Source organism: Melanotaenia boesemani, chromosome 18, assembly GCF_017639745.1.
Source record: "Melanotaenia boesemani isolate fMelBoe1 chromosome 18, fMelBoe1.pri, whole genome shotgun sequence".
NCBI classification, from domain to species: Eukaryota; Metazoa; Chordata; class Actinopteri; order Atheriniformes; family Melanotaeniidae; genus Melanotaenia; species Melanotaenia boesemani.
Window position 1 is genome coordinate 1,514,131 of NC_055699.1, and position 13,573 is coordinate 1,527,703.

The window sequence follows — 13,573 nt, forward strand, 5'->3', positions numbered from 1 at the left end:
ATGTTTTTATTGTTGTAATATGGTAGTAAAATAATAATATATTGTCTCTTCATTATAAATGTCCCGTTAATGACTATTTACAATGTCTAACAAAGACTACAGGTTTGATCAACAGGGTTTTTCTGACGAATGCAAGTCATTAGAAATTGATCTGCAACTTGTAAGAAGTTCTGACATCAATTACACTATATCTATATATCTATATATATAGATATATATATAAACCGGCCATGGCCACTTTATCAGTTCCACTTGCTCACTTTGTTTTTAAAAAAAAAAAATCTAATCAGCCAATCACATGGCAGCAACTCAGTGCATCTTGTTATGTAGTCATATAGACGTGGTGGAGACGACTTGCTGAAGACTAGAAACTAGAAAGATATTTAATACTAAATAAACTGCTACCTTTCAGCTGTATCTGTACATGTTTATTTTTGATACATTAAAACAAAAAACTATATTACCCGCATTTAGCAGACACTTTTCTCCAAGACGATTTACTGTCTTGCCTAAAGACCCCACTGGAAGGTTTTACTGTTGACCGCTGTGGGATTCGAACTTCGGCCTCCTGCCCGGCAGACAGACGCTCAACTGACTGAGATATCCAGCTACACGTTCTGATACCTCTGGCGTGTCTTCGCTTCTGACAAAGCGGCAACCTCCGGCGGTAAAATGTGAAGCCTATGTGGAAGTGCAAAAAGTTGCAGTTCCCCCCTCATCCACTAGGGGCTCCAAAACAGAGCAAATCCCCATAGATGTTAAAAAGACCAACTTCACAGCAGAAATAAACATGTTTAAAGCCCAGTACAAAAATCCATTTTAGGATTAATAGGTCAAGTTTACCTTCATGACAACAGTAAGAAGGGTTCATTTATTTCAAACTCATTCGTTTGGATGTTATTTAATCTTGAAATTCAGCATAATTAGGGGCGTGTCCTTTTGATTTGCAGGTATCTAATACCTGTGGCAAGAAGGGAGAGTGTAGCACAACTGCTGTTTATTTAGCCGGCTAACAGCACGCCTTAGCTTTAGCTTGCTTACCTCCGTTAGCTGGTTAGTTACTGTTAGCTTCGGGTTAGCTCTTAGCTACAGGCAGCCCGGAGTTTAATGGGTGTTAATCATCCACCCCCACCTTCACAGTCCACCTCTCAGCTCCACCTCTTGGCCCATTTTTGGATTTTTCTTTCTTTCTTTCTACATTTTTTCTTTTTCCACGTATTTGATGCAGACACATGGTCACCTTTCAGGTTCTTAGCATACTGCTAAAGCAACACCTAAGCAGTCTGGATAGGTTTGGCTTTGAAAAATGGGCAAAAATCCCAGTGGCTAGATGTTCCAAGTTTATATAAGCAACTTAAAAGATTCCCAGCTGTACTTTAGAGAGGGTGAGTAAAATGAATGCTCAGGTTTTTTTTATTTTAAATCTCCTTTTGTGTGGTATGATTTTGCACAAATGAATAATAAACAAAAAGAGCAAAACTAGGACGCTTTCTATAAGGAAAAAAAGACAAAAATCTGACCAGAGTTTGATTCACACATCTTTCCTTAATATAATCTTTATTGCTTTTTCTTATGGGTTGAATACAGAGGAGGTTAACATCTCTTGACTTAGTGAAACACTGTCATGTTTTCTAACAGCAGGGGGAGCAGAGGAACCACAGAAATTCTTCCAGGCGATTGTGTGTTAATGCTTTCTGTTTTTTTGAGGTCCAGCACGCGTGTTGAAACGTCCTGACAAGAACTCGGTTACATCAGAGGGTTTAACTAAAACAGATTTCTGACTTAGAGCGAGGGGGTGACTCTGTTAGGTGACGAGTTCACAGTCAAGTGCTTAATGTAGTGATTGACAGTTCTGAATCATTATTAGAAAAAAAAGACAAATGATCAGGACAAGTTGCAACTCAGGAATAAAGAACAAAAAGCATTTTGAATAATGGATTTGTGAAAGACCCTGAGAGCAAGATTATGTATATTCTTAAATGTGTTGGAGCATGAAAACTTGTGGAGAAAATAAAAGAAAATTATTCATAATTCAACAAATTAGATTAACATGCAAAAAAAAAAAAAAACCTAATCTAAAACTCACCCTTTAAATGAACACAATGGATTTTCACAGTTTTTATACACATTTATATGTCATAAAAGAAAAAAATTCTCAGCCAAACTAAAAATAAACAGAACCAATAAACCCAGACAGTCTGTTCTCAACTTATATACAGGAGATCTACATAAAGCTTTTGAATTCAGAGGGTTTCTTATTGCGAGTCCGAGTTGTGCACCGGCCTACTGCTCCCTACAGCAGGCAGGTTAGTCCACAACACAAACCATCAGTTCCTCACAACAGTTCTGCAGCATAAATGTGATATTTTAATACATGGCTTCTTCTCAAGTCATCAGAGAAACTAAACTTGCATCCACACAGACACTCGCACACCTGGGCTCCAAATAAATACATTTAAAAAAGTCCATGTGCATTTGGTTGGAAGTCCAGTATTCATATGGCAGTCTAGACAGACACACAGTCAGATGTAGATCAACACATATTCCCAAGGGAAAGGGTGCACAGGGAGCAGATAAGACAGAAACCAGCAACAGAGAAAGGGGTGTTTCTTTAAAGATTTGGAAAATGAGAATTTATGTCCTGTGATTTAATTATAAATTATATTTTCTTGTGTGCGGAAGCTGACAGCCACCAGGGTTCAGCAGTGTTAGCATTGATTTAATTTGTGGTATTATTAGAAATTATACCATAATTAACTTATTCTGTCAACTTAGACAAAATCAAATGCAAATTTCAGCTGCTGGCCAAACAGTTTGCTTTAAGCACAAGGTGAAAATGAAAAACCAGAGACTAGCATGTTAGCTGTGTAGCATCTTCATTTTTTTTAAAGCCATTTGTTCTTAGCTTCTTCACAATGGCGAGACAATAACTATAACAATTTAAGTTTAAAACAATCATGTAAGTGAAATCAGAGGCACAAAACCTTGTGTTTATTATCACGGGGGGGATGCTAACAAATAGCTGCAAGCTAATTCACCAGAGCGCTAGTAGCAGCTAGTTAGTTTGGAAGCTAATAATCAACCAGCTACTGCTGTGAAAAGTCACTATTCAAATTTTTCATTAAGTAGTTAAATATCTCATATTCATTTATTCAGCTCATTAAATAATTATTCATTTTGAAGAAAACTTTTTTTTTCTTCAAAATGAATAAATTTAGTTCTTAGTATCTCCTTAAACTTCCAGTTGTATGCCGCTGTGCTATAGCTAACAAAAAGCAAAAGCAGCTAAATGTTTGGACACCGTTGACTTTATGGATGACTGGCTGAATCCACTACGTACTTAAACTTTCAGCAAACTTTCCGGCTATATTCTGGGGCTAATGCCCAAGGCCTTGTTTTAAACCTCCATCATACTCATACTGTGGACTTACAGAGATGTTCCTCAGAACTGAAATATTCTGATATAGATATCTTAATGCGCGGTACAAATATTAAGACAAATTAGGAAACTCTCTCTTGATTGTGTTAGGTGGTAGTAGTACACACAGCAGTACTGGTAGGTATGGAAGGTGTTAGTGCCAGTTCACAGCAGCGCGCAGTTAGCTAGAGCAGTTGTTCAATATTTCTTGCTTTTATAATCTGAAACGATGCTGCCTTACAGTTCCGTTATGAGCCACTGAGGTTCGATTTGCTTATGAGGTTAACATTAAAAATAAAAAAAATAAAAAGGTACAAGAAGGAAAGATCTATACTCAATCAGCTACAAAACAACACACACACACACACACACACTCCATCTGGTCATCATATCAGAACTAATAACCCCCAAGACAACCTTTCCTGTTTTCAATGCATCCAGTTAGGGTAGTGCCACGGGTATATTAGCCCTTTTATTTGTGCTGTTCACCATGTGCAGCAGGGAAATACAGTTCAGGAACACAAAAATAGTGTTTTTCTCGCTCCAACCATCTATTCATCTATTCCTCATTCTGTCATCTATCTCCTCCCCTGGAAAAGCTATTCAGAGATACAGCTGACGTCCACTTCTTTTTCTCCATTTTCTATCAGAAAATTACACTTGATTGTCTCTAATGCTAAACTTACAACCAGAATACTTCAGGTTGTGTTTGACCATTCAGATAATGTTACTTAATGAAAAAGGATGTACACAGAATAGTAGTTAAATGTTTTAAGATGTTCTGTATGTATAATTGGACAAAAAAAAAAAAATCACCAAAAAGACTTTTAAAAGATAGCAAACTGGGCTAAATATGGACAACCAGTACTAAAGTAGTTCAGGGCCAATTTAAGTTAATTGCTAGCACAATAGCAAGACAAGCCACTAGCTAGATGAGCTTCCAAATAAGCTAGCATTTAGTTGTCTTTTCTGGTCAGTTGTGCCTAGCTTGTATGATCTTACAGACCAAAGGCTAATGATTAGAGCTGATTGGGGCTAACTAACCACACCACAGAAATGAACATGGATGTAACTTAGACGATATCAGTTAACTCCCCATGGGCTACTAAACAAAATTAGACAGTGTCATCCCGTTTCTTAGCTAAAGGGTAAGCTAAGTAGAAAAAGAAGCTTTTTCTGGTGTGAGGGAATGACTTAGCGCTAAATATTTGATACAGCTGAGTTGTCCATCTTTAGCTGCCATCTCCCAAGGCAAGCCAGCAACAATTTTACCGTGTTAGCCTTGGTTAGCTTTGTTTGAAGCTGCATTAGCAGGGTAGCTACTAGGCTACCCTGCTAATGCTACCATTTAAGCTTCCTCTGAAGCCAAACTAATGAGTTAGCCCAATCTAGCTCTTATTTGGCCCAAAGTAGAAACCAGGCTTACAAAGCTTTAACCCTGCTGGCTGTGATAAGGAAGACAAGGATTTTCAGGGTTGCATACAGAGCTGTTCATGATGTTTAATGGTTGCAGTTAAAAAAAGCAGAAGTTGAGGTAAACTGAACCCTGGACAAGTTTTAGCGGCAATATGTTAGCACGCTGGAAGCCCTGTAATTAACCCTAAAAGTACACTAGGGGGCAACGATGAAACAGGCAAAAGTCACTCACACATACACAACTGAAAACTGATTTGTTCATTTAAAAAAAAAAATCCACAAAACACAAGTTTTCCCCTCCCCACACCTAAATATCACGGATAATCGCACACATGCAGAAAAACCAAATACTCTAACATCAGGTGCCACATGTCAACTTCCTGTACACACATGGAATCAACTTAGAATGATAATGACAAATCAACACACAGGGTGGCTTCTAAGGATAGAAAAGATCAATAGTGTGATGGATTTAAAACACAAATAAAAACAAATAGAAAACAAAAACACCGTTTTCTGCCCTTTCAAGAGTTTTTTCTTTTTCCACACAAGTGCGAATTTGACAAGTTCTTAAATGTTTTTTGTGTTTATTGAGCCAGCGGAGAGACGGGGATGATGTAAAGGCATGCCAGAAGGACGAATAGCCGACCTTTCTGCACTTTCCAGTTACAAAAATTTTCCTCAGTCACACAGTGAGAAGCAGCCACCAGCAGGTACTAACAAAAGCCATTTTACTTGCTGGTGAAAGCAGGCTTGACCAGCCACTTTGGCAGCCGAACAGCCGCCGCGTACGTGTTCGCATCTATCCAAAAACTGATGTTCAAACCAAAGGAGCAGCTGGTGTATAATGACTATTATAAAGGCAGCTGCTGGACCAGAGAAAAAAATGTTCGCCACATCAACTTGTTTGCTTGTAAATTTGAAGCTTCAAATCTTAACGTTGTTCTCTTGTGTGGCGTGGTCCAGCTGTGATTTAAATACAGAATAAATGTGGATGCCAACAGTCTGTTTCCGTTTGTCTTTCAGCATCGCTTAAGTTTATCAATTCTCAAACAAAATCTAGAACAATAATAAATCATAACTGTTTATTCTTTTTATTGCTGAAATATAGATTCCCCGCACAAAAAAGTAAATCATTGTCATCATAAAAAGCTATAAAAATATCCATCCTCCGTAATAATGCAGATAAAGATATAGCCAAAAAACATCTTTTAAAGTAGGACTAGTAGTAAGGCACTTCAAGAAAACGAGGTTTTCGTCTTTCTGTCAACGAGTTTTTCGGGCTGGTCTTTGCATCGTCATCAATGGTGTAGCATCTTCCCATCATATGGCACTGCGGTCATGTTGCTTCAGTTTCCCTTCAGTCTACCCCGACCAGAGGAGGCTCTCCATTGGGTATGATGTGCTCAAGAGGGGGCTTGGTGTGGATCTCCAGCAGCCCCTGGATGAAGCCTTCTGAAGGGGGAGCTTCTCCCGGCACAGTGCTGGAGGACGAGGGAGAGGAGTTGGGCTCCGCTTGTGAGTCGGTACTTGTAGTTGTCTTTGATTCAGTAGCTTGATGAGTCAAGTCAGGGGAAGGCTGCAAATCTGCAGAGCCTCCGGAAAGTTCAGGTTTTTCCTTAATGTCTTCCGAGGCTGCTGGTGGATCTGAATCAGACTGTTTTGCAGCATTTTCCTCCACCATCGTGGCTGAATCCTCTCGCTGACCCTCGCCCTCCTCTTTCACATCCTCTTCCTCCAGCTCCTTCAACCCGGCGGTGGCGCTCCCACACTCGCTTTCATTCTCTGAGGGTGGGCAGGTGGACGTCGGGGTGGGGGTGCAGGAGTCCCCGTCCTCGCTGGCGTCGTCGTTCACAGCGGACAACCCGTCAGCTCCACGGGGCTTGAGGTGGATCCTTTGGTGCCGGACCAGGCTGTGCTTCAGGGTGAAGGTCCTCTCGCAGGTCTGGCACTGGTAGGGACGCTCACCTGCAGGGACAGAGAAAGAAAAGGAAAAATGGATACTGGCTTCAGATAAAATGACCAAAATATCCCCGTGTCTGGGTTGTTTCGTACCTGTGTGCGACCTCATGTGTCTTGTCAGGTCCTGCAGAGACCAGAATCTTTTCCCGCACACGTTGCAGATCTTCTTCCTCTTATCCACTCTCCCTCCAGCCGTCTCTCCTCCCTCCACACTCTTTGGTTCTGACGCCTCTTCATCGCTTCTCTCCTCCTTTTCCTTCTCCTCCTCCTCCGACTCACCGGTTTCTCCTCCTTCACTCTCCCCACCCTTAACTCCTCCTTCCTCCAGCTCCATCTCCTTATCTTTCTCCTCCTCAGCAGCTTTGCTCTCCATTGCTTCCTCCTCCTTCATCAGTGAAGCCTCCTCTGTTGAAGTTGGCGTTTCCTTGGAGAGGTGCGCCCTCTCGTGGCGAGTGAGCGTCATTGCATGGCGGAAACTCTTCTTACACACTCTGCAGGCATGTTTGTACTCTGGCTGATGCTTTGCTAAAGGGCTGGTTGAGGAAGAGACGGCGGCCGTTTTCTTCTCCTCTGGGCTCTCTGTAGCTTCTTGGGGAGTGGAGGTAGAGGGTGCAGACAAAGAGGAGGAGGAGGGGAGGGGTTGTTCTTCCTGAGGAGCAGAGGTTGAGGAAGACGTGGAGAGCTTAAAGTCGATGAGCTTCTTGCCAAAGTTCAGGTCCAGACTCTTGTTGCTTTGACAGTCATCGTCGTCTGTGCTCTCCACCTGGAGGAGGAGGCGTTTCATCATCAGCCTGCTTTTGGGTCAGATCACCTTCAGATAAGCTGACAGTAAAAACCTCAACAGTGGTCTTACCTTGCCGCTCTGTGGAGGCTGTTTCCCAGGCGCTGCTCTGGCCTCCGGCGCCTCCTGTTGGTCAGGCTGCTCTCCGGTTTCTGAGTCCGGCTGCTCTGCAGCTGCAGCAGCGGGACTGAAACCTGCAGCACAAACAAGCATCACATCAGCTGCACGTTATGAGTCAAGGAAGCTTCTTCATGACCTTTTATTGCTGGAGGAAATTAATGCTAATTTGGGTTTCCGAGCAGACTGTTTACACAAAACGTTGGCACATCAAATAGCATCTTCATTTTAAAAACCATTATGAAATTTTCCACAGTGGAGATATGTTTTCAAAACAGTGTTGAAACTGGAATAAAAATCAAACAGGTTGCTTGTTAAAAAGCGTTCGTGAGCTTTTAAACAGAGCCAGGCCTGTCTGGGTTCAGCTCCGGGACATAAGCTGGTACTTCATGAGTTTTAGTTTGCAGTGATTAAAATAATACTTTCAACAATTCATTCATTCATTAATTGAACAATTAAGACAACAAATCCCTTGTGTGGTCCTGCTGTTAAAATACTAAATACCAAGAGAAATACTACCAACCGAAACATCATTCAAGACAACAAACTCTTCCTTTTTTTTATTATTTTACCTTCTGGATCATTTCTGTTCCCTTTAACATCTTTGGATGGAAATTAGCCTTGTGCTATAATCCAACATGCTTACATTCATATCTTTTGAATTGTTCATTAACTTTCATTGTCCTGTAAATAAACTGAAATTACCGCTATGAGAGCTGGAAGACCAGTAAAACCAGTAAATCCAGTAAAACCAGTAAAACCCAGTAAAACCAGTAAAACCAGTAAAACCAGCTGATACTGGGCTGTAAGGAATTATCTTTAACGTCAAATTACCCCAACATCTGATTCTGCTGTGAAATCCTTAAACATAAAAAATTTTATTACTCATTTCGGCCCGTTCTGTTGGCTGACCTTGGCTTTCTTTTTGGGCGGGGCTTGTTTGTGTGTTGTCATTGGGGGCGGGGTTATCCACAGACTGGGCGGAGCCTGAGTCTGTGGCACTGCTGAGGTCGGGTGTTTCTGGTGCTACCTGCTCCGTCTCCGACTGGCTTTCTGCAAGACACAATGAAGGGAAGATCAGTACAATGAAACATTGACCAAAGGTTCCCAACATGAGGGTCAGAACCCCAACAAGAGGCCACAGAGTGAAGAAGAGGGGTCTGCAGAGGATTTCAAACCGAGATCGGGATCATCTTTGTTTTGTTTCTGGTTTTTTTTGTATTTATTTTTTGTCAATAGTGAAAATTCTTTTTTATTATTATCTAACACAACGTGAATGTTTTAGGAATTATTTTTTGTTGTCATGTCTGGTCTAATTTTTATAATTTAATCTTGAATTTTTTTAAATATTATGTCTAATGATAAAGAATAATCTGTTGATACAGCCCTGCTAGAAGATGCAGCATCAACATAGCTGTAGGTTAGTTTGGTATCATTCCATTTATAAATAAACGATTAATTATTTAGATGATTGAGTCATTTTTTACGCTCTACTGACCTTCATGGTTATTACAAGGAAAAATAAAGCTGGACAAGCCTGACTAGAGATTTTCTGAATTTATTCACATTTATTATTAGTTTATGTATTTGGGTCATTTGTTTTCCATCAGATTCATGTTTGTTTGTTTTTAATCTTTACTATCATGTCAAAGACATAAAAAAAAAAAGAGGACATGTTTAATAAAGTTTAATAAAAATTCTGAAATGATGTTAACTCAGTAAACGCGTGTAAATCTGTTGGTGTTTAAAACAGCGGAAAAATTCTGACCTGCACTCTCGTGGACGCCTTCGTCGCCTTCTTTCTTCATGATGGCGCCGTTGCGCCGCAGCGTCCTGTGGGTGACGCCATGTTTTCGCAGCAGGTGCCGCTCACAGTTGGACTTGGTGGAGAAGAAGGCATCGCACCGTGGACAGGGGAACGGTTTCTGACCTAAAGAAGGGAAAATCCTTCAGGGGTTCTGCAGCTTGGACTTCAACAGAAAACACCCTTGTGGCTGGGAGTCCTGCACCGCAGCCCTACGGCTGTGGCGTGGACTCCGGCCTGCCCTAGTCTGGATGGTCCCTGTGGTGGGGCCCTCTATGGTCATGGTGGACTGGCTTCCGGTGTAAATGGATCCCCAAGATATCGTTTCCTCACAGCAGCATCAAGCGTCAAGACAAATGATGAATCATTTTTACATTTTTATACCTCACACGGGGTCGGGATGCGTGGGGGGGGGAGTGTACATGCGCTTTGTGTGTGTGTGTGTGTGTGTGTGATTGTGTGAAAGAGACTATAATGAGGAGGGTGTTTTTAAATGGCTTTGTGTGTGAAGGCTTGTTTTATTTCAACATGCATTTTGAGTTGCTTTATGCATGAAAAGTGCTTTATAAATAAAACTGATTTGATATCTTCAAACTGATGTAAAAAGATTTAATCCAAGTTTTATCAAAACTGCAAATATGAAGACTGAAATTAATTCTTGCTCTCTCACATTTCCAGTATTATTTAATATTTACTTGCAATGGCAGCAGAAAATAGATTTTTTAAATAAATCTGCTCGTTTTCCAACCAAACGCTGAGACTTTTTTGCCTTCAGTGGATCCACATTGATAATCGAATCAACTTTTTAACTTTCTATCATTACGAGGACTTTTTTCTTCTAATGAATCTGCACTGATGTGAACTTTCTCTGCAGAATCAGAAACAAATGTGACGATCAGTTTTTCGGCTGGTCTGCAGGACATGAGGCCGTCTCGTGGCCTCGGCATCTTACCGGTGTGTGTCAGCATGTGTCGTTGCAGCGAGCTCGCCCAGGGGAACACTCGGGGGCAGAAAGGGCAGGTCATCTTCTGGACAGAGTTGGAGTAGGCGTTTTTCTTCCCTTTCGGCTGAGGCACCGTCAACGCTGCCACCTGAGCCGCCGGTTTCCCGTCCTCCTTCTCTCCTCCCTCCTTTCCCTCCACTTCTCCTCCTGCTGCTGCTGCTCGGTTTACATCTGTTCAGAGGAGGTTTGGTTTAATCTTCAGTTCATGGTTTGTTTCGAGTGGTTATTTTTCTGTGCATCCCCTCACCTCTCTTTCCCGCCAGGTCAGCAGCTCCAGTCTGCAGGTAGGTGCTGAACTTGTTGGCATCAGTCGTGGCCAACATCTTCTCCACACTCGCAAATTCCCCGCTGGACTCGAGGTCGATGCCGCCGCTGCTCACTACCTTCTCTTTCATTGCCAGAGCTGCCAGCTTCTTCCTGGACCTCTTTCTGAGGGAAGAAGAAGAGTCACATTCAGTGGATACCCGAAGAAGCAGCAGCAGTGTGACGAAGGTCAAAACAAAGTTCACGTACCTGGAGGATCCTTCAGACAAGTCCTCGCTCTGTGGTTCCAGGACTGTGGAGGGTCCAGGAGTGTCCGCTACCAAATCTGCCTGAGAAGACGTGACGCCCGGTGGGGGTTTGCTCTCCATGGAGGTGGCCTCCCTCTTCAGCAGGTCTTGAGCTGAAGAGACGGAGCTGATGATCTGAGCGATGGAGGCCAGAGGAGGCAGCTCCTTCAGGGTGGCAGAGGGTGGGGAGGAGGTGGCAGGTTTGGGCAGGAGGGGTTTGAGGCGCTGGGCTCGAGCCGAGCTGGGGAGAGAGGCAGAGGGAGGAGTGGATCCAGGGGGCAGCTGGTAGCAGCCCAGCTGGGGATGAGGGTGCAGAGGCGGCAGGGAGCTCGCAGTTTTCTCCAGAGCGAGCTGCTGCTCCACGATGCTGCTGCCGCTCGGCTCCGTCTTGATCTCCTTCTTCTCGCCGCTGCTCGCCGGCTCCTTGCGCTGCCGCTTGCTGGGGATGGACAGGTCGATGGGCTGGTCCAGGACCGAGCAGTCGAAGCTCAGGGAGGCGCTCTCCAGCTTGACTCCAGGAGACCCCGCCTGGCTGCCGGCTCCCCGTCCTTTAGACGAGAAGTCCAGTGGCTGGTCCAGTTCTACAGGATAGACCACGTTAGGCAGGTCCTCCACCTTCACGGCCTGGAGCACCTGGATCGGAGGCTGACTGATCCCGTTCAGCGCCATCGGGTTGACGGGGGCAGAGCGGGCAGCGACAAGGGTGGCGGCGGGCTGGAGTGTGGCAATGTGCTCCTCGATCTCTCTCTCCTGGACCTCTGGATGTTGCTTCAACAGGTGGTGGATGCAGTTACGTTTGGCCAGGAAGGCGGCGCCGCAGCGTTTGCACTCGAACGGCTTCCTCTGGCAGCCGTTGTGCGTGCGCAGGTGGATCTGCAGCGCCCGGTAGGTCTTCAGGTCCTCGCCACAGAACTGGCAGGTGGTCTCGGTCCCGGCGCAGCCCATCGCCGTGTCCTGGGTGGTGGTGGCAGTGATCGGCGAAGTGAGGCTCGCAGTGGTGGTGGAGGTGACGTACTTAATGTTTTTTTCGATGTCTTTCCTCGAGGTCTTGGCGTGCTTCTTCCTGAGGTGCCGCTCGCAGTTGGCTTTGACAGTGAAGGGGTAATGGCAGACGCGGCAGACATACGGACGCTCGCCGCTGTGTGTGCGCAGGTGACGGATCAGCGTGGCTTTATCCGGAGCCACGTAGTCGCAGATGTTGCACTGGTGAGGAAGGATGCCGAGGTGGAAGCGCATGTGAGCCTGCAGGACGCCGGAGAAGGCAAACACCTGGTCGCAGAAGCGGCAGGGGAACGAACCTTTCGCAGAGCCGGCGTTGTTGCCCGCTTTGGCTCCCAGCTTCCTGCCGCTTAGCCCCGCCTCCTCGTGGACAGCTGTGGTGGCAGCAGGCGGCGAATCAGACAGCGGCGTGTGAGCATCGTCCATGCACTCTGCGTCCATCTGGCCTCCGCTCCCAGCCGAGGAGGAGGACGGTGTTTTGAAGAGGGTGGGCGTTGGAGGTGGGAGGCTGGGGCTGATGCAGCCGAGTGAGGCCTGCTGGGAGCTCTGGAGCGGTGGAGGAGTGGTTGCTGTGAGGCTGGAGCGAGGACTGATTGGAGGTTTGGGCTTCAGCGGCGGCATCGCCTTCTGACCCTGGACCTGACCTGGAGGAGGGACAAACAGTCACCAAAGAGCTCAGCAACAGCATCCAGAGCCAAATGTTTTAAAACTCCAAACCATTTTCTGCTAATTTTGTTGTTTTCTTTTTATGTAAAACTGCACGTAGAAGCTCAACCTTTAATCCCAGTATAAACCAGTGTGTAGCAGCTTTTAATCCCAGTATAAACCAGTGTGTAGCAGCTTTTAATCCCAGTATAAACCAGTGTGTAGCAGCTGTCAGACTGGGAGGTAAAATGATGTAAAATGAATGTATGAATAGATTTAGCAGCATAAACGACCAGAAGAAGAAAGCAGAATTTATTACTAACAGAACTTTGTAGAAATAACACACAGACCAACAGTGACCAAACCTTTTCTCATCTCATCGTTCTCTCAAGTCTTGGCTTTCAAGAGAAAAAATATTGTTATTGAAACAAACACACAACAGAAACTATTTCCATGTTTCCACTTTTTCCTCATTTCCAGTTATTCCTGCTACTATTTACCTGCTATCCTCACTAAACCAACTCCAGCTCAGCTGCTTTGTGGCGCCACCGTGCATCAGAAACGTCTTCTTGGCTTTATTCCAGCCATAGAGGAGCATTATTTTTCTTCTTTTCACACACACATAGAACTTTCTGCTCACTGGTTGATCTTTGGCTGCTCCTGATTGGACGTTACCGTCAATCTAAGCTCTCTGATTGGTGGAAAGTCTGACAGGAAGTGGCTTCATCATCATGTCCAGGTCTAAATAGAGGTCTCTTAGCAACATAGTAGTGATGGTGATGTTTTTATGGTGAAATGTGATAAATAATGCTGTTATCATGGATCATCATCATAATTTGTTATTTTTTAAAGATGCCATTTATTTTTTACTTTTTTA

General features: G+C 44.1%; 1 protein-coding gene and 1 long non-coding RNA gene across 5 annotated transcripts in view; both read right to left on the minus strand.

Annotated features, from left to right (window-relative positions):
• Positions 1-18: 18 nt before the first annotated feature.
• On the minus strand, positions 19-389 carry LOC121629246. Its single transcript, XR_006008351.1, has 2 exons — positions 187-389; positions 19-151 (listed from the first exon to the last, which is right to left on the minus strand). It is a non-coding gene; the product is annotated as an uncharacterized LOC121629246 (long non-coding RNA).
• Positions 390-1,509: 1,120 nt separating this feature from the next.
• rreb1a (ras responsive element binding protein 1a) overlaps positions 1,510-13,573 on the minus strand; it is a 68,935-nt gene continuing 56,871 nt past the window's right edge. For 3 of the 4 annotated variants that reach the window (XM_041968838.1, XM_041968840.1, XM_041968839.1), the window contains 8 exons: positions 11,015-12,695; positions 10,749-10,930; positions 10,451-10,672; positions 9,463-9,624; positions 8,607-8,747; positions 7,650-7,771; positions 6,890-7,559; positions 1,510-6,802 (listed from right to left, as the gene is read on the minus strand). In XM_041968838.1, coding sequence (XP_041824772.1) covers positions 6,195-6,802; positions 6,890-7,559; positions 7,650-7,771; positions 8,607-8,747; positions 9,463-9,624; positions 10,451-10,672; positions 10,749-10,930; positions 11,015-12,695 — 3,788 coding nt within the window. In that variant the 3' untranslated portion in view covers positions 1,510-6,194. The remainder of the gene's footprint in view (positions 6,803-6,889; positions 7,560-7,649; positions 7,772-8,606; positions 8,748-9,462; positions 9,625-10,450; positions 10,673-10,748; positions 10,931-11,014; positions 12,696-13,573) is intronic. The other variant, XM_041968843.1, reaches the window with a different exon arrangement.